The sequence below is a fragment of the Doryrhamphus excisus genome, linkage group LG4 (assembly GCF_037039965.1).
Source record: "Doryrhamphus excisus strain RoL-2023G ecotype Guam linkage group LG4, RoL_Dexc_Guam_v1.1, whole genome shotgun sequence".
Classification (NCBI taxonomy): domain Eukaryota; kingdom Metazoa; phylum Chordata; class Actinopteri; order Syngnathiformes; family Syngnathidae; genus Doryrhamphus; species Doryrhamphus excisus.
In genome coordinates, this window is record NC_136360.1 from 14,578,133 (window position 1) to 14,601,308 (window position 23,176).

Below are 23,176 nucleotides of genomic sequence, written 5' to 3' on the forward strand. Positions count from 1 at the left end.
GTGTTGTGGTTTTTTTTAACCCCTCATGCTGTGTAAAAGGGGCACAGACTACAGTGGTTATGAAGAACAGGTAATCCAGACTGGTCTACTGGCAATTTTACAGAGCCATTAACGTTAACTCAGAACCAGGAGCTTTATCCCAGCACCAACGCCTTTACATAAAACCAAAACATTAACCCAGAACCAGGAACTTTACTTAGGAATGAAGAATTGTACCTGGAACTAGGAACTTTACCTTAGAATCAGCCACTATATTGGAACTCTGTACTTTACCCCGGAACCTGGAAATTTAACCTGCAACCAGGAACTTTACCTCAGAACTATGACGTTTACCTTGGAATCGGTGACCTTCAACTAATGCGAAGAGTCCACTGGGCCGGCGCCAGTTGGTGCCAGTTCGCGCCAATGCAATTTGCTGTGGCGCCAAGTGTCACCAATAAGGTGGCTAGTGCCGTGCTGTGGCTCAAACTGCCTCCCAACTGGCTCGTGGTGGCCCGTAACGGTGGCAAAAATTGAGTTTGGCGCCAAGAAAATTTGTTTAAATGTACACCAAGTGGAACCAAATGTCACACAAAGTCCACCTATTGGAATCAAATGGAATGTAATGGCACGAGCCAAGTTGCGCCAATGATGCTAGGAGTGCACTGGGCCGACGCCAGTTGGTGCCAGTTTGCACCAAAGACTATGTGATTGGCGCGTAGTGGCTTGCTGTGGTGCCAAATTAATGTTAACTCGGCACGTTGCCATTATATTAATCTTTTAATTAATCGTTATATTAGTCCAGTGGACTCCTAGCCTAAAAACTTTACCCTGGAAGCAGGAAGTTTACTTGGAATCAGCAACTTTAACCTGGAAACTTAAATTTCACCTCGGAAATAGGGACTACGCACCAGTACCAGAAACCTTACCTCAAACTAAGAACTTCGAAACAAGGAATTGTACCTAGAACCAGGCACCCCACTTACCCCAACTTTACCTGGAATTAGTAACTTGGCCTCGGAACCAGGAACTCAGTCTGATGAGATCCTTCCCACAGAAACAAGTTTCCAGGTACAATCTACAGTACTTCCTCTGATAAGTACTGTACTATAGTCATTTTAATAAGCATTTTCCAGTGTTTGTTTTCAAGCTCAGGCCGCCTTCCAGTGCATGAATACAACAGACAACCAACATGAGTATAAAAGTACTTTTTTTCCCATAACTCTTTGGTTCTGTGGGTGTAATATTTTGACTTCCCTTTTTAAACGCTAAATATAAGGCTATATAATATACATTTGCTCTTTGGTTCTGTGGATTAAACACTAAATATCCAGTAAAGGCTATACAGTACACATACACTCTCCAGTTACAGTTCAGCTTCTGTCAAATAGACAATGTTCTGGAGAACACTGACCCAAATACAAAGAGTGCTACGTTAAAATAGAAAAAAAAAAGCGATTGTGCGAGTATGTTGTAAAATTGGCCGCACACAGCAGGACGGATGGAGGCGTGGCCTGTGGAGGATGTATTATGTCAATCCGATTTCCTCCAGGACACTCCGTGGGATCTCTCCATCCTGTGGAGGAAGAACAACAACTACATTAAAGGCCAAAAACACACACTGACAAAGCTCAGCATTCGTCAGTAATAAAAGTAATAAAAGTTATATGTTGAATACATAGAGACAGTGGTTCCCAAACTTTTTTTTTGCAGATTATTATTTTCAGGCCTTCCGCTTTGGGTCATACTGAGGATTTTTGTCATTTACGGTATGCATTTATCTCTAATCATATTCAAGCGACAACCTTTTGAAATAGTCATATCAAAACTGAATATTTTACATATTACAGAGGCGGGGTACACCCTGGACTGGTCACGCCCAGAGTTCCTTCAAGCAAAACTGCACATTTTTGGGAATTTTGCCCATCATCAAAAAGCAATGGCCAGCTAGCGACTAGCTTAACCAAGAAAGGTAATGCTAGATGTAGCGTTTCTTTCTATGTTGTGAATTCAATACACCCAAGGCTTAAAATGACAACTGAATACTGTACTAGATTTTATCATCATGATTAACATTGTTCACGGCCCAGCCTTGCCCAGGCCCTAGTTCCAGTGGCCCCCAGGTAAATTGAGTTTGAGACCCCTGGTCTAAGCCCATGTAGCTCACGTTCCCCATTAGTGGATGAACAACCCAACGCTTGGTGAATTCTAACTTTAAAGAAAAACTGCACTTTTGGAATTTTGCTCATCATCCACAATCTTTATCCGAGATGTGAACACACATCTTTCTCTTTTAATGCATTCTAAAATATATAAAAACTTGGGATGTCCAACATATTGATGACATATCTCCCATGGTGGAATGAACACATATGTGTTGTATACAGCATTCTTTAAATATTGGTTTTCATGAAAGGGAAAAAAATCATATACCTACATATATCAACTGATATCGCATTTTTATTCTGATAGTGGTACTGATAATTATTGGACATCGCTAATAAAACCAGATAAAAAGGGGCAGCTCATTAATGCACACAATGAGACATACCAATTTCACCTACAGAGCCCGCTATGGTTTTCTAACCATGCAGTGAACTTGGTGCTGGCAAGTGTGTGGCGTAGGTAGTCCCTAGCTGGCAAAGTAGCTCGCCGGTGTGGTATGTCGAGGTATCACTACGCCATTATCGTACTAGTTAATGTTAACAATAATAGTAATAATAATAACATTGGTCGATGTAGCTTGGTTAATGTGCATGTAAATACAGCATTTTTGGTGCATTTTGGAGTTTTTACTTGCATTCTTAGCTGCTTCTTTTTATCAGTTTTGATATGTTTAGAACGTGCAGAAAGAGAACGCTGTGTCTTCCTGTCTCACATTGAAGTGCAGTTTTCCTTTTGCGAATATATAACATTTTCATAAAAATAAATGTTTTTAGATTAAAAAAACATCGATTTAAGAGTAAATATATTTGTAAATATGAAAACAGCTTTCCAATCCAGTTGTACAGTATATCCTGTTAATGTATTTGACCCATTAATGTTATTATTATGACCTTTTTTGCTGGATAGCATTTAAGCAGCACTTACTTTTGCATCCTAACAGGACATGATGAGCATAAAGTAAAGAGAAAAAAACTTCATCAACCTTCAGAAAGTACATATTTTGACACAACTAAATAATAAATACAACATTATGAGACATGAACCCGTCCAGATAATACCACATAAAAGAGACACCATCGTGCTTCATAACAGGAACCATTTATTTACCCATCATCAACATTTAAAAGTGTCTATCGATGAAATCAATGCCATCAATCAATAGATTGCATTAAAACATTTTGGGTGCTTACCAAAGTGTGAATTTTATAAATTCTCAAGCTAATTATTCCAACATAGTTTTGTGCCAGGCCAATCAAGACCCTTATTTCATAGTGGTATTTCAGATGAACAATAAATCATAATGTCTTCTAGTGTATTGATGCCTGCCAATCTAAAACACAATCAGTACATACCATTACATAACAGAGACTACTGGTATGGTAACTTGAGTGAATACATGACACAAAAATAACCCGAATATCTTCTTTGAAATGCAGCAATGCACATCTCTAGCTTACTGAAGGGTAGTTTTCTCCTAATTACCCTCTTATGACCGCTGGGGGGCACACTTCCAAGCGTCTCACAAGGGAATATTCCACATCCAAGAACAGAATTTTTAGCATTTTGTTATGTAGTACTTAAAATAAAATATCTTGCTGCTAAAACATAACAGAATATAGTTGGGGTGTTTCCAGCGAGGGCCACATTCTACTTATTATTATTATTGTTATTATTATTATTATTATTATTATGTAGCTCAATATATTTCAAGACAAACTGCATCTCAGCTTTGTGATATACTGTAGGTTTAAAAAAGTGTATTATTAGTATCAACTTCACTTTTTCTCTTCATAGGTTGACTTTGTTTTTGTACAATTCTAGCTATATTACCAATTTCTGTTTTTTTTTTTTAAAACCAAGATCTAATGTGTTTTTTTTTCTGGTAATATTTTTTACTTTTTCCTCAACCTAATTTTCATAAAAATTACAGGCTGGACTTACTGCTAGCAATGCGAACCAAGCTCCTACCCCGTTTATACAAGGACCGGATGGCACGTAGTAGCCCTCCCCCCCCCAAAGAGTGTAGAGCTGGTCCAGTGTTCCGCGACCAGGACAAAAACCGCATTGGACCTCTTGTAGCAGGGATTCGACCAACGAAACCCGTCCACCCCCGGAGCTTTGCCGCTGAGGAGCATTTTGACCACCCCAGATACCTCAGCTAAAGTGATGGAACTGTACATGTATGTGTCCTCAGTGTTCCTCTATGGAAGGTATGTCAGTGGGATTGAGAAGGGCCTCAAAATATTCCCTCCACCGTCCGACTACATCCTCAGTCGAGGTCAGCAGGCCCCGGCCACTGCTTCCCTTTTCCGAGGCGCCGGATGGTGTACCAGAAAAGTCGTGCTCAATAGCTTCACCAAATTCCTCCCACACCTGATTTTTTTGCCTCAACCACCGCCGAAGCCGCGTGCCGTATGGTCTGGGGTCCCACAAGTGTATCCACAACTCACCGTTTCTATTTCACAAAGCATTTATTTCTAGTCTTCTCAAATTATCAACTGAAAACCTGAGTGAAAAGCACGTATGCTTTCTGAAGCACGGATGCAGCCGACTCACACTTCTCTGCCTGAAGCAAAGATACAATATCAGTGTGATATCAGTGTGGCGCAAACACTCACTGGTCACAGGTCATCTATCATTTTGCTGTCTGTTAACAGTGCATTGTGTATAACTACTTACTGATCTAACACTGTATTACGAGATGTTTAAAAAAGAAGCGTTCCCGGGTAGACACGGCCTAAAAGCACTGAATTGAGTATCTCTTGCTTTCTCCTACAGGTATGAAGAGTGTGCTTCTACACTTGCTCCATGTGTTAAGGGCTTTCAAATAATCTCTGTTGTGATTTGGTGTAAATAAAACTGACTAGAAGAAAGTTGAAATAGTTGGAAAATACACAAAAAAAACCTGCAACAGTAAAAACCTTTTCAGCAAAATGACAAAGCCGAGATGCATTTTTCTTTCTTGCAATATACAGTATATAACTTCTTAGCATATCCGTTCTTCACTATGTGGCCCTCATTTGTACACCTGATTTACATGAATGACTATGGGAAAGGTAGCAGCATTTTTGATTCCCTCGTTAAAGAGTTACAATGGATGTTTGATGAGTCCAGTAGGTTGAGCTGTAGGGACATTGTAAGCGTTGTTGTGTCAGGACAGGGACAAGGACATGGAGCATGCATGAAGGACAGCAACAGCAGCAGCAGCAGCAGCCATGGCAGCCATTCAGTACACTGGTACGGTAAAGTACTCATGACGGGGCTGAGGGAGACAAACTGCTTTTTTACAACAGGCTAGAAGGTGATTTATTACAGCATTCTGATGTCTACCTGCAATGAATACTACATCAAATTCATACATACACATGACATGACACACAGAACTACTACATCATCATGCTGTCTTACATCAGGGGTTCCCAAAGTGCGGCCCGAGGGCCATATGCAGCCCAAAGCGTTTTTTTGTTGTTGTTTTTTAAATTGGCCCACTGCACATTTTAAAAATATAGTCAAAAAAAAGAGAAATCAGCAAAACAAAAAGTCTATTATGAAGTTGAGGGACATTTTTAAAGTGATAATATTACAAAAAACAAAACACATTTTTGTGGAAAATTAATAATATATTAATTATATTAATTAATATATTATTTCATAATATATAATATATTATCATATTTTATATGAGAATAAAGGCAAAATCTGAGGATAAAGTCAGAATTATGAGAAGAAAATTTTCTCAAAGAAAATCTGAAATAGTTAAAAATGAAACTTAAAAAAAATATCAGAAATTAAAAAAACTGCATTAAGAATAAAGTAAAAAATATTAGAAGAAAGAAGTCATGTTCTAACGAAAAAAGTCACAATTTTACAAGAGTATACTCATAATATTAAAAAAAACAAGCATCATTGTAGTTGCATAGGGTTGAAATAATAAAGAAAATTGATGACGTTTTTTCCAACTCTATTACGATTACTGTGAGTAAACAAAGTTTGAGAAAATTTGGTTCATAGTGGTAATTATGTGAAGAAAATTTAAAAGAAAAAAGTAGAAATTGGAAAAGCCAAAAAAAAGCAAAGACAGCATAATGAGTATTATTAGTTCATTAAACTAATAGTGTTTTATTTAAACATACATCACAAAGCTGAGTTGCAGTATTTTTTCTGTACAAAAAATGAAAGTGGAAGCGTTGCATCCTTTAATTTTTCACTATGTGGTCCTCCCTGGAAAAGGTTTGGACACCCCTGTCTTAAGTGAAGTATCAGGACTTGGGTGAAGGGTAAGGGGTTGACTTGTGGAAAAGGAACCAGACAAGGAGTGTTGGGCCTGTAATCTAAGCAGCAGTACTGGTCCAGAAACCTGACCTGAACAGGACTGAGGGAGACAGGACCAGGAAGTCAGAGCAATGAACCAAGAAACCAACCAGGAGAACTGGACCTGGACCCGGACCATTTAACCACAAAACTGACCAGTACCACTGAGCCAGGAACCTAATGGACAATAAGCCAAGCTAGGAACACCAGGCTACGAACCAGTAGACAAAGAGCACTGAACCAGGAACAGCAGACCTGCAATCAGACAAGGAGTGCTGGACCAGGAAGCAGACTACAAACACTGGACAAGGGAGCAGGTGTAACCGATACTTGACCTGGAACACTGGGCTTCAACCCAACCAAGAGCACTGGTCCAGGACGTTAACCAGAAGACTGGACATGAACTATAGACAGACTACAGATGTAAAAAGACTATGGTCTTTATGGTGTTACCACTACAGGGATCTTCTAGTACTAGTACTAGTGACCTAAATCCATATGGAGTATTCACCTCAGCGGGTCAAGTTCTGGAAGAGACCAGAAGACTCTGAGGTGACATTTGGGACCGCCATACCTGAGAGTACATAAAAAGCAATAGGACGTAAGCTCCTGGACTGTCCTCATTCTCTCAGCTTCATTTTGGGATGTCTTAAACAAGCTCAGTGTGAAAGCTTCCGGGACGTCCTCATTCCAGCCAAGACCTGAATCTGGCTCTACACAAAAGGAGCAGCTCGTGGGAAGCTAATATCCTAAAAATGCAATCATTTATCCAAGTGGCTCTCCTAATGCTGTATGGTTCTTACAACATGGGTCGTTGTGATCATGCAACTTGTCCACAGAGCACAGACAATGTGGACTAACTAACTGTGTTGCCAACTTATCCTATAATTAGCAAGGATTCAGACTAGGGATCGACCGATATGGTTTTTTTTTGGGGCTGATGCCGATACCGATTTTTTTTCTATCACCATCTAGCCGATGGCCGATTTTGCTTGGGCCGATTTTGCTTGAGCCGATATTTGTGGCCGATACTGCTTTTGATCCCTCAATTTACATGAAAAAATGACGATGATAACAAATATTACAGGTCTCATGTTTAAACAAATATTTATTGAAATGTAAACACTGAACACAGTAGGATTCAGCTTTCTTAAACACACATTTAAACAGCATTATGAACTTTAAAAGGAATAAATATTCAACCATGTGCAAAACATTTCTGTCATAGTTTAAGTTTATCTAGCATTGATGTGATGACTGCTCCTCCGTAGCGTGCCTGTAAATCATGCGGTGGAAAAATACATCGGCGAACCCATGCGTGTATTGGCCGATACCGATACAAGCAAAAAACGCAAATATCGGCCAGATATATCAGGCCGGGCGATGTATCGGTCGATCCTTAATTCAGACCTGGCACAAAATTGTAGCAACTTTCTCTGATCTTACTGAACACTTATGGTGTCTCCCATACATCCATTTATTTATGGCAGGGCTCCCACACTCATAAACACATTATAATGGGACCATGAATGCAGTCTGCCAATCTCCAAAGAATAGTTGAGGTCATAACTGTGTTTCTTAAGGGGGACCTATTATGCTTTTTCCACTTTTCTGACATATAAATGTGGATAAAATGCTGTATTCTCGTGTTAAACAATGCCAAAGTGCATTTGGAAGTGAGCCTTGAACGACATTTGGGATGGCTCAAAACGCTCAGTTTCAGAAGGCATGGTAAAACCCATTTGTGATGTCACAGAGGAGCAGATATCCTTATATGGGCGTGGCTATAGATAAACTCCAGATAAACTCTCTGCCTTCCCCTAAGCTCTGCTTACCCTGGCCTTCCCCAAACTCTCCTTCTCTGTTGCCAGCAATGGCTCGTAAGGGAATGCCACAGCAAATCAACTGCCTCCATCCAATCCTGTCTTACGCATTTGTCTCTTACACCAACTACCCTCATGTCGTCCTTCACTACATCCATAAACCTCTTCTTTGGTCTTCCTGTACGCCTCCTACCTGGCAGCATCCTTCTACCAATATAGTCACTATCTCTCCTCTGGACATGTCCCAACCATCTCAGTCTGGCCTCTCTGACTTTATCTCCAAGGCCTCTAACATGTAATGTCCCTCTGAGGTACTCGTTCCTAATCCTATCCATCCTGGTCACTCCCAATGAGAACCTCAGCATTCTCATCTGTGCTACCTCCAGTTCTGTTTCCTGTCTTTTCCTCAGTGGCACTGTCTCTAGACCAAACAACATGGCTGGTCTCACCACAGTTTTGTATACCTTTCCTTTCATTTTTGCTGAAACTCTTCTATCACACATCATGCCTGATACTTTTCTCCACCCGTTCCATCATGCCTGCACACGGTCCATCACCTCCTTTTCGCAATATCCATTGTTCTGAACAAGTACTTAAAATTCTCCACCTCCACATCATTAGCAGAACTTCCTTCCTGGGTGCATTGATTGCACATAGCAACATAGAAAGGTAGTTCCAAACTACTACTACCACTAGTGGCGGCAGCTCCAATATGTAGCGTTACCTTTCACTAGTAGCCTGAGGCATTGTTAGAGAGTGTGTGGTGAAGCTAGTCACTAGCCGGCTGGTACCAAGCCGGTGTGGTGTGACGAGGTGTCACTATGCAAGTAACGTAGCTCTACGACGTAACAAGAAGGCTTTATCTGTGGAATTGGTGGAACCCATTACGTGTATTCTTAGCTGCCGCTTTTCATCTGTTTTTATATCTTTACAACACAGAGACAAAATTGCAGTGAGGAGGGGGTAAGGGGTGAGAACAAGTCATGCAGACATAGGAATGTCAAATTATGCAAATGAGGTCAGCCAATAGCTACTTTGCTTACAAAGGAGTTGGCAACACTTGAAGGCTGTCGCCCTGAACATGCCAATGGAGCCCTCAGCACAACAGCTTGCTACTCAACCTCACTGGTCTCCAGTCTGGTGCTACGACTAAGCAAGTGAGCCAATCAGATAACGTCCTGCCCCCTACGTGACTGTCCAATCCTGCCCTTTAACTTGCATTGCGCAACGCAAATACTGTAAGTCAAAGAATAGTTAGATTTGGATGGTGCTTGTAAAACATTGATTGACAGCTTGTCCACAGTGGGACTATGGAACTTGGAAGGGCTATGCTTGGTTTGCAGCCAATGTGGTATCCTCTCAGGACTCATTCTATGGCACATTTCTTCCCATTTATGACTTACCTCACGACTTTATGTTCCCAGCGAGTGTTGACTCACCACTTCATAACAACATGAAGTGTTTTTGGCTCAAATACTGTACGGTACCGTACAACAGAGGAGTTATTGCTAAACAGTGGCTCCAGAGCAGTCATCACACTATATAGATACCAAAAACATAGACATAGATCAATTGTTTCACAAGAAAAATACCAATAAACATGGGGAACATGTTTCCTACTTCTGGATTGTACAGATTTTTAAAAAATTATTTATTGTGTTCCAATAGGGAAAATGTAGTGCATCTCAAACACCTTAACTGCAAGGCATTGAATCAGTGGCAATTGGACTGATCAGCAAACATTTCACCTCTCATCCGATCCGAGCAGGCTTCATCAGTTCATGCTCAAAGACTAGATAGGACAGCTGTAGTTTGACCATAGACTGTTGGCATGTTGAGGTCTAGTCTCACTAGAGAAAAGAGCGGATAGACTTTTTGTTGGTCTTTTGGGAACTGTTTTTTGGGGGGAGGTACTCAGGGTCTCTCCTAAGTGTCCTGGGAAGACCTGGAGCTGGATGAAGCATCCTGGGAGAGAGAAGTTTGGTCTTCTCCCACAACCCAAAATCAATTAAGCAGAAAAAGATGGATAGATGGACATCTTATTTCATAAACAGAAAGTTATATGTCAGCATAGCGCCATCATCAAGGAAATATGTGGTGGTCCTTAAGGTTCAATTTTATGTGGGATTTTTAAAAATTATTTATTTACATGCTGCCACTAGAACAGGTCATCAGGAGACACGGTATAAACCTCCATACTTATCCTGACCATACCAAGCTACCCACCTTCCCGTGCCTGCTGACGACCCTCTGGACACTCCGGACGGCTGCTTACTTTCCAAACCGAGGCTCTAGTTATCGGGCCCAAAGCTCAGAGAGAAAGGCTCCAAACAATCTCCCTCCAACCGAGTGAACACCTTAAAAGACTTCAAAGTGTGAAATGACTGTGAGCTTGACTTGACTTGAAAGCCTGCATCAGGTCCATGACTAAGGTAGAATGTTCCCAATAAAATGACACTGCTAAGTGTAGCACCCTTGCTGTCCCGAGCCAATGCTGATACTTCATCCGTGCCTGACTATTACAGAGCTCTAAAGTAGCTATACTTACTTCACAAATCAGCGGTGCGCCTACTCACGGGAAGCAGAAAGCGAGAGCACATTACAACTGATGAAGCCTGCTCAGATGAGTGGCAAGTTAACAGTCCAGCTGCGATTGGTTGGTTCAATGCCTTGACAAAACTTCAACATGGGGTTTTCACTTCCTATAGCCACTGTAGTACTAGTAGTAGTAGTAATAGTAGTCATCATAGTAGTAGTAGTAGTGGTAGTAGAGTACACGGTGCTGTCAAAGAGTAACTGGTAAAAGTGAACCATGGTCTAAAGCAGGGGTGTCCAAAATACGGGCCAGGGGCCATTTGTGGCATGTGTTTTTTTTTTTTTTGTGCCGGCAATAAATACATAATGTAACAAAAAACAATTGTTTACAATAATAACATAATGAGGAAAACATTTTAGTAGCAATTTTAGTAGCATAATTTTGAAATTATGCTACAAATTATGCTAAAAAAGTTTTAATTTTATGAAAGTTAGTTCATATTTTCCATTTAGGAAATAGTGATAATATTATAGAAATAAATGGAAAAATAAGACAAGAGCTGAAATCGTTGCAAAGAGTTGTAAAAGTAATAATTCTATAATTTTATACAAAGGTATACTACAAAAACAAAGTCTAAATATTCTAAGAATGCAGTCATAATTACAAAGAAAATTTACTGGAATAAAGTTGAAATTTCTGGAAAATTAAAAAAAGAACAGAATTGGAAAAACAAATAGCTGGAATAAAAAAAACCCGAAAAAAGTTGGAATGTTGCATTTTTAATGAGTATAAATTGTTGGGAAAAAATGTCATTTTAGTGGTATGGAGTTGGAATATTATGGAAAAAGTATTATATTATGAGAAACAAAACAAAATAAAGTTAGGAAAAAACAGGAAAATCTGGTTGGGGGACATTTTTTGTTTTAAAATTATGGGAATAAAGTTAAAAAGCTGAAATATTTAAAAAAAAAGTTTAAAAAAAAGGAGTGAAGTTGATATAATAATAGGCAATATGACAAATCTGAGCTGTAGTTTTGTCTTGAAATATACAGTATATAACTTCTTAGCATAGCTGCACGTGTTGATATATAAAATAGCAAGGTGACAAATTTGCATCCTTTCATATTTTACTATGTGGCCTCATTGGAAAAAACATTTGGACACCCCTGATCTAAAGGGTTTACAGCCTTTTAGCGGGTCTACTGTGTTTACTTCTACTGCGCTAACACTACTAGCATGAGGGCTAACAGCAAACGGTACCTGCAAACATGCGCATCTGAGAGTCTATGTTCTGCAAGTTGCACCAAAAATAGCAAAAGAATACACAAGCAAAGAGAGAAATGGGATTTAGACGCTGAGGAGACAGGAAACAGACAATCAGAACAACAGCAAGCCTTAGCAGAAAAGCACTGTTAGCATGCACCCCCCCAAAAAAAAGAAGAAGAATGATTTGACAGGATTCATAGACAGGAAGTGATATTAAATTATAGTTCCTTTTGTTGTTTAGTCCTTTGACACACATAGAACTGCAATACAGACACTTTTTACTTTTATACACAATACAGTCGCCCCTCGTTTATGCAGTTAATTGGTTCCAGACCCAGACTTTTTGACTCGCGAGCCACATTGGGTTGGAGGTGCTGTCTATTATAGGTGATCATCAAATGACCTTCTTGCTCACCGTACAACGAACCAAAAACACATCTACAGAAAATAAACGCATCACAAAAATCAACCACTACTATGTAGGTGATAAACCACAACTAAGAGCTAAAAAAAACTGTAATTTCAAAATGCCCACAAGGTATGCTGGGTAGTCGAGCTGCATAATATGATCTATGATTGGCTATCAAGTGTATTTTTACTCCTCATTTACTTCTCTGAACATATTTTGCAATCATTAAAAAATGCAAGAAATATGGCAAAATGTTACCATGTTACTGGGTACCACAAGTTACCCAGCATGCCTTGCGGCAGGAACACAATTTTTTTTTTTGGCATGGCAATTGTGAGTAGATATTTATTTGAATGCCCATATGTTACTTTGTGTTCTGTTGTGCATGACATTTTTGTTGAAGCTACAGAATTCAGCTTCTGGCAACTCAAGCATGCTACAACCGCACTGCAAGTCATGTTGCGAGCTGCAGTTTCGATGTTAGAGATTTGAAAAAAAAAAAAAAGGAATCTGGATTGAGACGCTTGGTAGGCTTACCACTTCCCCACGGAATAGGAGGAGAACGTCTTTATTTATTATTTATTAATACTACTTTAATACTTTTTTATTTATTAATACTAATAATGGGCCAACCACAAAACCATGATAGAGCGAGGGACAACTGTACCAGTAGTATTCTTTATCATTTCAAATATGAACGATTCATAGATGATTTATAACTTTAAAGAATGCTGTTTTATTGTATGTATTCATCAAGATGGATTATGCAAGAATATTAAGCCCTTCACAAAAACAGTAATTAATTTTGTATGCTTCTTATCCTCACAAGGGTTGCGGGTGTGCTGGAGCCTATCCCAGCTGTCTTCAGGCGAGACTGGTGGCCAGCCAATCACAGGGCACATATAGACAAACAACCATTCCCACTGACGTTCATACCAATGGACAATTTAGAGTTGCCAATTAACCTAACCTAAGAAACTAGGACAAAACCCATGCATGTATGAGGAGAACATGCAAACTCCATCTGGAGATGCCCACACAGAGATACCAACCCAGACCTTTCACATCTTCTGACTGTGTGGCCAACATGCTAACAACTTGGCCACCAGGCCGCCCCTTACAATAACGAAACAAATGAAATTCCCTCACCTCCTGCAGCAGGTCGCCCTGCTCGATGGCCTTCAGCACATTCTTCTTGGATGTCTCCTGAGTCTCGCCACCCAGAAGGAACTCATCCAGGATGAAGTAGGCCTTCTCAAAGTTGAAGATGATGTCCAGTTCACAAACCTGTCCGCACAAAAGAGTGTTACGAGCAAAGGGGGAAAAGCATGGCGGAGATAAGAAAAGCGATGAGGGGCTCACGCTGCCAAAGTATTTGTCCAGCAACTCCACGTATCTGTGGATGACCTCCAGCGTGATCAGCTCATTGTCCTGGGACTCAATGGCGCAGCAGAAATACAAGCTGGCGTATCTGCAACACCGTAAGCATGCAAGGGTGGCTTGACAAAGTCTTCTCCGGACATTTGTATTATGACTATAAGCAGTATTATCTATTATAAGTACAAGCACTAAATTGAAATATGTGTACAAGTAATGCAAAAGATCCACTTTTCCAGAATTTAAGATATAATATTTTTTCCACTCCAAATTGTCCATAGGTATGAATGAGACCCGAGGTCAATTCCACACTCCGCCATCTCTGTGTGGAGTTTTCATGTTCTCCCCGTGCATGCGTGAGTTTTCTCCGGGTACTCCGGTTTCCTCCCACATTCCAAAAACATGCTAGGTTAATTGGTGACTCCAAATTGTCCATAGGTATGAATGTGAGTGTGAATGGTTGTTTGTCTATATGTGCCCTGTGATTGGCTGGCCACCAGTCCAGGGTGTACCCCGCCTCTCCCCGAAGACAGCTGGGATAGGCTCCAGCACCCCCGCGACCCTCGTGAGGAAAAGCGGTAGAAAACGAATGCATGAATGAATATTTTTTCCCACTAATTATATGTACAATAATAAACATACCAGAATATCATTTTTGCATGATCAATTATGGTATTTGTATTATTATGACCTTTCTTCACTGATTAGCTGTGAGAAGTCACATAGTACAGGCCTTATGAGAGGTGTTCACTTCATCCTGCCGCAGGTTCTTTAGCGCAGATAATCCCTTGCATGCTCTTAAAGCATCATGTGACCACTGGCTAACAAAGGAGGTCCTCTGCTGATCCCACAGCGACTGTTGGTCCAAAAGCGATGCAGACATCACAGGAAGCAACTTCCCTCCAACACAATGACTTCATGAATCCATCAGGGCAAATCAATTGCAATATTAAACTGAAGAGAGTACCGGGCCTTACAGCAGTCTATTTGAGAGGAGTACAAATGCAAGTACATAGCCATTACCAAATGATAAAATAAATATTACAGTTTCTTCATCGAATTTTAAATTATGAAATAGGGGGCATAGAAAAAAAATAATACAGTTTAAGTTTTTTGTTGTTTTTTTTTTTATTTTGTAATTTTTTGTCCCGTACCGAAGTACGAGGTGATATGACCATACAATGCCATAATGGGTACCATAGTAAGTGTCAATATAGTGATATATATAGCACATCATGACTGGTTCAAGACTCTTCATCCTTGTATTTAACAAACATCAACTGCTTGTTTTGTTTCTTGAATTGGCTCATCGTTGTGCATTGTTTGAGTTCCTTACTCAATCCATTCCATAGTTTGATTCCACATACTGAAATGCTATGGCGAATTATGTCGGGAGCCACTTTGATATTTTTCTGTATTTTTACATTTTCTAAAAAGGCTAAAAAAAACTTTATATATATTTAAAGACAACAGTTTGTTTTATTATTAGTTATTAGTATGGACTTTCACCTTCTCTTACATTTGGACTTTTTTCTGTATTTTTGCTCCATTTCTTCTGGGTATGTTCTTGGTTTAACTTTATTTCTATTAAGTATTAAGTACAGCAGGCCAATAAAAAACAAACTTGGTGTCCCGGGCCACACTTTGGGTCTACAGAATAAAGTAGACATGCGATGGCGCTAGTATTTAAAGGGTTTATACCTCACACTAACCTGCCATCAGCTATGTAAACGCCAACTCAAATTGTGGCCACAGGCATTTTGCTTGTCAACTGCAGAGAGTAGCAAGCATTTATTTGAAGGAGAGACATATGGATTGGTGGTCTTTTTTGTGCTACTTGGGAAACGAAGAACAAAAAAACTCTTATGAATAAAAGGCTATCAATGGAAGAACTATGTGACAATGATGATGGCAACTGTCAGAGCAGAGGCCACCACTGATTGTTTTCATTCTACTTACCTCTTGTACACAATCTTCAGATCTCTCCACTCCAGGAAGCTGCACATTTTGGGTTTACGGGCCAGTATGGTTTGCACTAACTCTCTAGTAATCTTTTTCTTCTCCTTATCAGACAGCGGCACATACCACTTCTGGAGTCGAAGTTTGCCCTGTCTGCTAAAAAGAAGCATGAACTGCATCTGCGATGAAAGAAGGACACAGTGAGACACACTGGACAAAATGTCCTCAGCAAAGGCGTTTTTAGGACAAGGAAGTGAAAAGTGGACAAATAGTACATCAATACGTTTTATACGATGTCATTTAAGAAATTGTAGAAAGCCAACAGACCAGAATCAGCAAGTTAATGAAGGTAGAAGTAAAGTAAAAAAGAAATAAAAGGTGACGCGTGACTCGAGACGAACATAACAACGCTAACGGAAGTAAAGTCGCCGTTATTCGGCAATTACTAGCTGGATAGAAAACACAATACCCAACAATCACGCGTCAGCCTAAATTCAAATAATAAAAGTATTACAAAAAAACTTCTTACCTTTACATTAACACTGCTTTTCCCTCAGAAGAAGAAATGTACCAGCCATCACTACCCGTAGCCGCTGCTGAACACCATCAACTTCCTGATTGGACAGAGAATGCAGAGGTTGATGTTTCATTGGCTAAGGTTTAATTTCCGCCCTCAATATGATTAAATTCTGTGACACTCACTTGTAATGGCTGTCATTTACGTCAATCAAAGCTCAACGACGCGGATTGGACGAGGTCATAGATATAACGGCTAGGCTTCAGATCAAGAAAATACAATAGAATCCTGTGTCATTTTCCGTGAAACAAACCGCACAGTTTGGTTGCCATGATGGTGAGCAGAATGCACAAAATATACACTCCTAGTCCCCCACTCCCAAAATCATTATGTATTATGTTATTATGTTATTATTATTTTATTATGTTTTTTTTATGTTTGTTAGACGTAACCAGATATGGGATTTGCGTCTGTGCTACATTGCTTTTTACACAGCTTAGTATCGGTGGATGTCATAAGACAATATGCTACCCCAGGGGTCTCAAACACGCGGCCCGCGGGCCAAATGTGGACCGCAGGACACTAGTTTGAGGCCCCCGCCTTGATATGAAAGTTTAATGTTAGTGCGGCCCGCGCAAGTTTGATATGGATGCTGTATGGTATCATGTACCCAGAAAAAATTATTACGTTTGATTAATGTTCATGTTAAAGGTTAAATAACTGTTAATAGTTATCCTCCCTATCCGTGTGGAAGTGGTAAGTTTTTGGCTATTTAAGTTTAAAGGAAATAACTTGAAGGCTACCGTTTAGGTCGCTAGCTCTCTAGTTTGCGAGTTAGGATGTGTCTCAAGACCCTGCAGTTGCGCAATATGTTGTAAATAAAAAGAGTATAAATGTGACTATAGTCGTGCTTTTCATGTCTACAGGGCTCTAATAATGCTTTGTTAATTTTAATCTGAAAAAAATAATTTGTCTACCCACCAACTATATGTGGTTTCTTAAGTTTTTATTATTTGCCGTTTTATTATTATTATTATATTTATTTATTACTGATGGATTTTCTTTATTCTTGATTTGTTTATTTATTTTTCATCTTATTTTGTGTAGAAAAATAAAAATTAAGATATTTGAGAACAGTGGAATATTTTATCAGAGCTTTTCTTGTAGAAAAATGGAACCAAAGCGAAGTTTTTTAAAAATTTTTGTTTTTAATAAATGCGTTTTTTTTTTTTTTTTTGTGGAAAACCTGATGCGGCCCATAAAATCTGATGTAGATTTACATCCCTACTCATAATAGATAAAAACCTACTCCTTGCTGTGATTAATTATGAGTTAACTATGGACAAAATGCGATTAATCCCAATTAAAGCGTATAATCGATGGGCAGCCCTAACAAATGTATGTACGTATACAGTATGTACTGTATAATTGATATTTCATTACCTAAAAATGTACAATAATAAGTTATATAAAATAAGTTTGCAGATGTACAAGAATAATTAGTCATTGGTAGGACAAAGGCCAAGGAAAATACCTCCCAAAAAAGGTCAGCCTTCCTCCTCTAAAGTTGTTGTCAGCCAATGAGGAGCATTAGAGAAGATAACGCCACCAGGCCGGTGGATTACTGTAATCTCATCACTTCACATTTTGAGCGCAAGAAGAGGAAGATGAAGGTCTCCACTGGTTCAGCGGCCGTCCTCTTCCTCCTCATTCTGTGTCAGGGTAATACAAAGATCTCTCATGAAGATGTTTGTCAATGCAATCTTCACATGTGTCTTTTGACCTTGCGTACGTGCTTCGATGTCGTTCAGCCCTGACTGCCGTAGACACTCAGGAGGTAGGAGGAAATGTGTCAACACCACAAAGTCCTGCAACGCCACTCATGGTTGCTTTCACAGCTTTTCCACTTTCCGTTCCAACTTCCAACAGGAGGAGGAGATCCTCCATGAGGAGGAGCAGCAGATCTTGGAGACCTGGACAGGGAACGTCCAAACGTGCACCTGTGACTGTGAATCGCCCACGCGATTCCCGCCCACCGACGCCACCACCTCGCCTCAATCACCATTGGCAGCGCCTCCTCAAGGTCACCTGCTGACTTGCATGCCAGGTGAGGTCACCTGGAATTACTTTTTTGTTCATGTTTGTCCTCTCTGATCATGACTTGGCATTTCTTGGAATGCCAAAGGAATAGTTTGGTGGATATTTTATGTTCATGTTCACAAAAATGCTGTTGACAAATGAAAATATTTCTTTTCTTGCTGGGAAACACCAACCACTTCCGCCTGAGCTTGCCTCCTATAAAGATTTCCTGGGAGCCATAGCTAACAGCTGTAAACAGAACCAAGCAGAGCAGTGGGGAGGGCAGTCCTAGAGCATATCTGGCCTACAGCTCATGCCCAAATAAGGAAGCCGGGCTCATTGTGATGTCACAAAGACCCAGCGTTGTCTCTAAAGCTCTCTGAAATCGAGCGTTTTGAGCCATCCCAAACTTCTTTCAGGGCTCACTTCCAAATGCGCAAACCTCATTATCTGAAACTTAGGCATGGTTTAACACGAGAATACAACATTCTAACTACATTTATAGGTCAGAAAAGTGGAAAAAGCATCATAGGTCCCCTTTTAACATATACATATATATATTTTTTTTTTCAGATTAATACATTTCTTTCATTTATTTTAATAAAATGTATTATTTTAATTTAAAATTATTTTATGATCATACCTGGTAATAAAATAATTTCTGATCCTGATATTTCAACTTTATGCTATGATGTTATTTTTTTCTTATAATATAGTCTCATAATTTCACTATTTTGGGGGGTTAAAGTCCAACTTTTTTATATATATTTGACATGACGGTACTCTCTTAAAAATACTTTAGATTTAAAATTTTTGCTGTTTTCTTGTTAAATTCTGTTTTTAGAATGTATATTTTGTATATGTATATTTTTACAATTATTATTATTCATTCATTCATTCATTTTCTACCGCCTTTTTCCTCACGAGGGTCGCGAGGGTGCTGGAGCCTATCCCAGCTGTCTTTGGGCAAGAGGCGGGGTACACCCTGGACTGGTCGCCAGCCAATCTATTATTATTATTATTATTATTATTAAACTGATTTGTTTACTCTTGTGCAAACAAGTTCCCATGCCGCTGTTTTTTAATTCATTCATTCATTTTCTACCGCTTATCCTCACGAGGGTCGCGGGGGTGCTGGAGCCTATCCCAGCTGTCTTCGGGCGAGAGGCGGGGTACACCCTGGACTGGTGGCCAGCCAATCACAGGGCACATATAGACAAACAACCATTCACACTCACATTCATACCTATGGACAATTTGGAGTCGCCAATTAACCTAGCATGTTTTTGGAATGTGGGAAAAAATCGGAGTACCCGGAGAAAACCCACACATGCACAGGGAGAAATTATTATTATTGCCATGTTTTATGCATGCATCAATGTGGAGTTCTTGGTGTGTTGTGGTCCACAGAGTGTCCGTACCACAAACCGCTGGGCTTTGAATCTGGATCAGTGACGTCGGAGCAGATCAGCTGCTCCCATCAGGACCAGTACACCAGCTGGTACTCCTCCTGGGTCCCCAACAGGGCCCGCCTCAACAACCAGGGCTTTGGGTATATAGGTCCTGTCATTTACCCCAAAGACGTGCCTTATCGTATTCGGGTGACAACAGAGTATTGATGATGTGTCTTGCCAGGTGCGCTTGGCTCTCCAAGTTCAACGACCAGTACCAGTGGATCCAACTGGACCTGAAGGAAGTGGGCGTGGTGTCAGGCATTCTCACGCAGGGACGCTGCGACGCAGACGAGTGGATGACCAAGTACAGCATCCAGTACCGCACCGTGGAGACGCTCAACTGGGTCTACTACAAGGACCCGACTGGCAACAACAGGGTACGTTTGAATACCAAGATCCTCTTCCTTGCCTCCGTCACCACAACGCTCGCTGGCGTGCTCCTTTCAATGGAAACAAAAGCTGTACCGCCAACAACAATGGCCCATCCCCGCAAAAAAAAGTTAGCATAGAAGAACTGATTTCTCAAAAAGTCACAATCTATTTTACGAAGAATAAAGTTTGTACTGTACTGTAGAAAAAGCTTGTACTCTTGCAGTAGTAGACTGAAGACTGAAATCATTTTGCAAAAAAAAATATTATTATGCTCATTTTGGACCCTTTGTATTGAGTTGTGGACTCCTATAGAGCAGCTACACACAATAACCAGCACATAAAGCTTTCTAGATCTTCCAGAATCTGCACCTATTCAGCGGTATTTTTTTTAATTTGTGCTCCCCGCGAAAACAGGCTGTTTTAATGTATTCCACCAATGGCCCGCCTCCAGGTACGCCTACTCTGCTGTGGTTGGTCACACTCCCAAATACATCGTAAGACTTCTGGTTTGTACCGCTAACTGCAAACCAACTTTATAGGAGTGGATAAACGGCCATGTATTTTTTTTTAAAACATCGGCTTTTAACATCCAGCCATTTGTGTTGGATCCCGATCCAGAAGTAGAGACTGGACAGTCCGAAGTTTCTCAAGAAAAGAGGTTACTTCAGGACGTCTCTTAATGGCAAGTAGCTTTAGCATTTTAGCATTAGGTTTTTTTCCAGCATCGGTCACGTGTAATGTGTTTTGCAGGACTACGAGAGTGTTAAAAAACTCGAGTAGAGCCACTAATTGTGGTGGGAAAAGGCTATTGGCAACCCAGCGTCCTGTATGCACACTCTATAATGCTACACAGAAAACCACTTTTGCTCCATGACTTACATAAATAAATAAACACAGTTAGGACACTGATAAATTAGGGTTAGGGTTAGGTTTACTTACTGCTTGCCCACACCACCAAGTAACATTGGAAAGGTGAAGGACTTCAGCAAGTTTGTGGGCTAGTCCGCCCCTCTGTGACATCACAAATGAACAGTTTAACCACGCCTTTTCAAACCGAGCGTTTTGAGCTATCCCAAACTTCTTTCAGGGCTCACCTCCAAATGCTCAAAACTCATTATCTGAAACTTTGGCATGATTTAACACCAGAATACAACATTCTAACTATATTTATAAAAGCATCATAGGTCCCCTTCATTAAAGTTAATATTTTTCAGGAAAATATAAAGATAAAAAAAATTAAAGTATAATTTGTTCAAGATGAAAGTCATTTTTATAGAAAAAAGATTATAATAATACAAAATAATCTCAGTTAAAAAAAACACTTGTCACTGGAGTGTAAAGCAGTACAAGTGTTTGAAGTACTTCATATTACATAGTCTACATACAGCATGCAAGTGCTTGAACGTGACAGGATGCCTTCACACTCAGGTGTTTTACGGGAATTCGGACCGCTCGTCCACCGTTCAGAACCTGCTGCGTCCACCCATCGTGGCCCGCTTCATCCGCCTGCTTCCTCTGGGCTGGCACACCCGCATCGCTGTCCGCATGGAGCTGCTCATGTGCATGAACAAGTGTGCTTGAATGTTCTACGTGTCGTCCATGCAGGCTTGGAGGGAATACACAATCTCCCCTGGCATCAGACAGCACTTTGACAAGAGAATATACAGTATAGCATAAAGAACTAATTCATACTAGACACTACTTCACACTAAGACAACTACAGTACTTTCAAAACTGCCTCCAATGAAAGTCGAAACGGGGAAAGAAACATTTCAGTCAAATCAACGCAAGCTGGACTATTCCACAATTAAAGTCCAAATCTTGCAAGAATCTTTTTTTTTTCTGTTGTTTGACTTAAACAAGAAAATGTCTCACAAGAGCCAAGTCTTTCACATCTGCATCATACAACAACGTAATAATATCACATGAATAAAGTTATACTTATTCAGGACAATGTCATCATCTTCTAAGTTCATTTTAGTTGCCAGTAAAAAAACGTTACATGCATACGTATTGTGGCGCTCAAGGGTCTTGCTTTGCAGAGATCAACTTTGAGAGAGTGAGAGAGAGAGTGAGAGTGTGAGAGAGAGAGAGAGAGAGAGCGAGAGAGTGAGAGAGAGAGAGAGAGAAAAGTTTTGCAGCTCAAACTACAAACGGACAAACCAACCACATCGGCAGCACCGCAAAGCACGCTGGGAACAAGGAAGTGCCACCAGTGACGCCACAGTATCAAAGCCAAATGTTTAGAAAAATAATGTGATTTAAAGTTATCATATGAAGTCATTTTTTTACAAAAAAAATAGATGAAAGTTAAAAAAAACAGAATTGCAAGATGAAAGTAATCTTTAAAAAAAATATGTAATGATACTTAGGGGTATTATATGTTATGTGTTGTATTTGCGCATGTGTTGCCATGGAGATATATGTTCAAGGGTTGGGAAGGAAATGGGGTGACGGACAGGAAGTGAAGCAGAACCCGCATGTTGTTTGTATCTACTGTCGCTGTGTTTGACTTCTCACGGATTCCATGGCCTGCCAGAGACCGGAGCAGTGCAGGTATTGTTTTTATTGTCATATACAGTGCTACCTTGGCATAAGAGTGGCCCAACTAACCAGTGCTTTTCACATTTTTACATCTCTCATTGAACTGCCAGCTAAATTGGACTTCCAGCTGCTATTGACGGGCTGTCAATGTGATGACCGTGGCTGAAGTCCAGTGTTTTGCTAGCGTTAGCCATTTAGCATGGAACTACCACAATGATGCACAGTAGCACTCAAAGTCATCAAATCTTACCTTTATGCATTCCCACATAGTATCAGCATTCGGGAGCAAGTATGAGGTGAAAGAAAAAGGGGGAAAATACATCCAAATACATCCATACAGCCCTCTTGGCATCGGAGAACGGTGCGTCGGTGCGTTCAATGACC

General features: G+C 40.1%; 2 protein-coding genes across 5 annotated transcripts; one reads left to right on the forward strand and one right to left on the reverse strand.

Moving 5' to 3' along the window:
- Positions 1 to 830: 830 nt before the first annotated feature.
- Positions 831 to 23,141, reverse strand: LOC131129802 (AP-1 complex subunit sigma-2-like). 4 transcript variants are annotated; one of them, XM_078790258.1, is made up of 8 exons: positions 23,043 to 23,141; positions 16,356 to 16,440; positions 15,827 to 16,005; positions 13,853 to 13,961; positions 13,640 to 13,777; positions 12,076 to 12,106; positions 6,968 to 7,030; positions 5,208 to 5,407 (listed from the first exon to the last, which is right to left on the reverse strand). In XM_078790258.1, exons 3-7 carry the CDS (start codon positions 16,003 to 16,005, stop codon positions 6,969 to 6,971), a joined length of 519 nt encoding a protein of 172 aa, XP_078646384.1. In that variant the 5' UTR covers positions 16,356 to 16,440; positions 23,043 to 23,141; the 3' UTR covers positions 5,208 to 5,407; position 6,968. The 4 variants fall into 4 exon arrangements, with proteins under 4 accessions (XP_078646383.1, XP_078646385.1, XP_078646384.1 ...); XM_078790257.1 differs by lacking the exons at positions 5,208 to 5,407; positions 6,968 to 7,030; positions 23,043 to 23,141 and adding exons at positions 831 to 1,555; positions 17,878 to 17,896; XM_078790259.1 differs by lacking the exons at positions 5,208 to 5,407; positions 6,968 to 7,030; positions 12,076 to 12,106 and adding an exon at positions 890 to 1,555 and having other exon boundaries at positions 23,043 to 23,118.
- LOC131129799 (retinoschisin-like) lies at positions 17,766 to 22,262 on the forward strand. Its single transcript, XM_058073674.2, has 6 exons — positions 17,766 to 18,065; positions 18,155 to 18,180; positions 18,273 to 18,450; positions 19,833 to 19,974; positions 20,058 to 20,253; positions 21,677 to 22,262. The coding sequence occupies exons 1-6, from the start codon at positions 17,924 to 17,926 to the stop codon at positions 21,827 to 21,829; spliced, it is 837 nt and encodes a 278-aa protein (XP_057929657.2). The 5' UTR covers positions 17,766 to 17,923; the 3' UTR covers positions 21,830 to 22,262.
- Positions 23,142 to 23,176: the final 35 nt, after the last annotated feature.